Source organism: Apteryx rowi, unplaced genomic scaffold, assembly GCF_003343035.1.
Source record: "Apteryx rowi isolate R43461 unplaced genomic scaffold, aptRow1 scaffold_1381, whole genome shotgun sequence".
NCBI classification, from domain to species: Eukaryota; Metazoa; Chordata; class Aves; order Apterygiformes; family Apterygidae; genus Apteryx; species Apteryx rowi.
The window spans coordinates 56,649-58,299 of record NW_020447621.1 but is presented as its reverse complement, the minus strand read 5'-3'; the positions used below and the strand labels follow the sequence as shown (position 1 = coordinate 58,299).

At 74.2% G+C, this 1,651-nt stretch overlaps 1 protein-coding gene across 1 annotated transcript in view; it reads left to right on the top strand.

The window, feature by feature from the left end:
• Positions 1–173: 173 nt before the first annotated feature.
• Positions 174–1,651, top strand: part of PRIM1 (DNA primase subunit 1) — a gene marked incomplete at its 5' end in the record, with an annotated part of 3,932 nt that continues 2,454 nt past the window's right edge. The window contains 8 exons of the mRNA XM_026057322.1: positions 174–310; positions 396–454; positions 530–639; positions 719–810; positions 1,010–1,154; positions 1,229–1,298; positions 1,377–1,447; positions 1,534–1,632. Of these exons, the coding sequence (XP_025913107.1) occupies positions 174–310; positions 396–454; positions 530–639; positions 719–810; positions 1,010–1,154; positions 1,229–1,298; positions 1,377–1,447; positions 1,534–1,632 (783 nt within the window). The remainder of the gene's footprint in view (positions 311–395; positions 455–529; positions 640–718; positions 811–1,009; positions 1,155–1,228; positions 1,299–1,376; positions 1,448–1,533; positions 1,633–1,651) is intronic.

Below are 1,651 nucleotides of genomic sequence, written 5' to 3'. Positions count from 1 at the left end.
GGGTGCAATGAGGGGGATCCTGGGGGTGCAATGGGTGGAGGGGTGCAATGAGGGGGATCCTGGGGGTGCAGCAGGGTGCAATGAGGGGGATCCTGGGGGGGCACCCGGGGGCACAAGTCGCCGGACAGCCGCCCGCCGCGGCGCTTGCCAGAGCCCGGCTCTTTCCCCCGCAGAGGACCTGGGCGTGAAGCACCGGCTCTGGGTGTACTCGGGCCGCCGGGGCGTCCACTGCTGGGTGTGTGACGACGCGGTGCGCAAGTGGTCACCGGCGCTGCGCGGGGCCGCCGTGGAGTACCTGTCGCTGGTGAAGGTGGGGGGCCGGCGGCGGGGCCGGGGGGCGGCGTGGGGCGACCCCCCCCCCGGGCCCGGCCTCACCGCCGCCACCGTGCCCCCAGGGCGGCGCGGAGACGGTGAAGAAGGTGACGCTCTCGGAGCCGGTGCACCCCTTCGTCAGGTGGGTGGGGGGCCGCGGGGGGGGCGGCCGGGTGGCTGCGGCACAGCGCCGGGGCTGAGCACCGGCTGCCCGCAGGCGCTCGGTGAGCGTGGTGGAGCGCTACTTCGCCGCCTACGCCCTGGAGGGCCAGGACATCCTGGGCAGCCGCGAGAGCTGGGAGAAGGTGCTGGCCCTCGTGCCGGAGGATATCCTTCCCGGAGCTGCGGGAGCGGGCGGGGGGGGGGGGGCCGGCAGCGCCTGGGAAACAGCCTTAACCGCCGGCACAGCACCGCGAGCCGCTGCGGGGCGAATTCCCCAAGAAGAGGGACTCGGCGCAGCGCTGGGAGCTGCTGAGGGCCAGGATGGAGCGGACGCGGGTGAGTGCCGTGGGGCAGCGCCGTGCCGTGCCGCCATGCCGTGCAGCTGTGCCGTGCCATGCCGTGCTGTGCCGCCATGCCGTGCAGCCGCACCGTGCCGTACCATGCAGCCGTACCATGCCGTGCTGTGCAGCCATGCCATGCCGTGCAGCACCGTGCAGCCGTGCCGCGGCGGTGACGGGCGGCTGCTCCATCGCAGCGCCCCGCGAGCGCTGGCAAGGGCCTGCCGTGCTACGCCGACTGGGAGATCATGCTGCAGTACTGCTTCCCCCGGCTGGACATCAACGTCAGCAGAGGCGTGGGGCACCTGCTGAAGAGCCCCTTCAGCGTCCACCCCAAAACAGGTGGGTCCCGGCCGCCCCGCGGGACGCCCCCCGCTCCCTACCACCCCCCAACTGCCCCCCTCCTTTTCCCGCAGGGCGCATTTCGGTGCCGCTGGATTTGCAGAGGCTGGAGGAGTTCGACCCCTTCGCCGTCCCCACCATCAGGTAGGCGCACGCTGAGGGGGGGTCTGCGGCGGTGGGGGGGGGCGGCCGCAGCCTCCCGCCGCCTCTCTCCCTCCGCAGCTCCCTGTGCCAGGAGCTGGATGCGGCCGGCGAGCCGGAGGATGGCAGCGAGGCCGAGCCCAAGCGGCGGGGTGAGCGGGGCCAGGCCGGGGGCCCCAGGGCCGGTGGGGAGAGGGCGTCCCGCCACCCYGGCCCCACTCAGCCCCGTCTCCCACAGGCTACAAGCGGACCAGCCTGGCACCCTACGTGCGGCTCTTCGAGCAGTTCGTGGAGGGCATGGAGCGCGCCCGGCGCGGAGAGGCGCTCCGGCGCAGCGGTGAGCGCCCAGGGCCGCT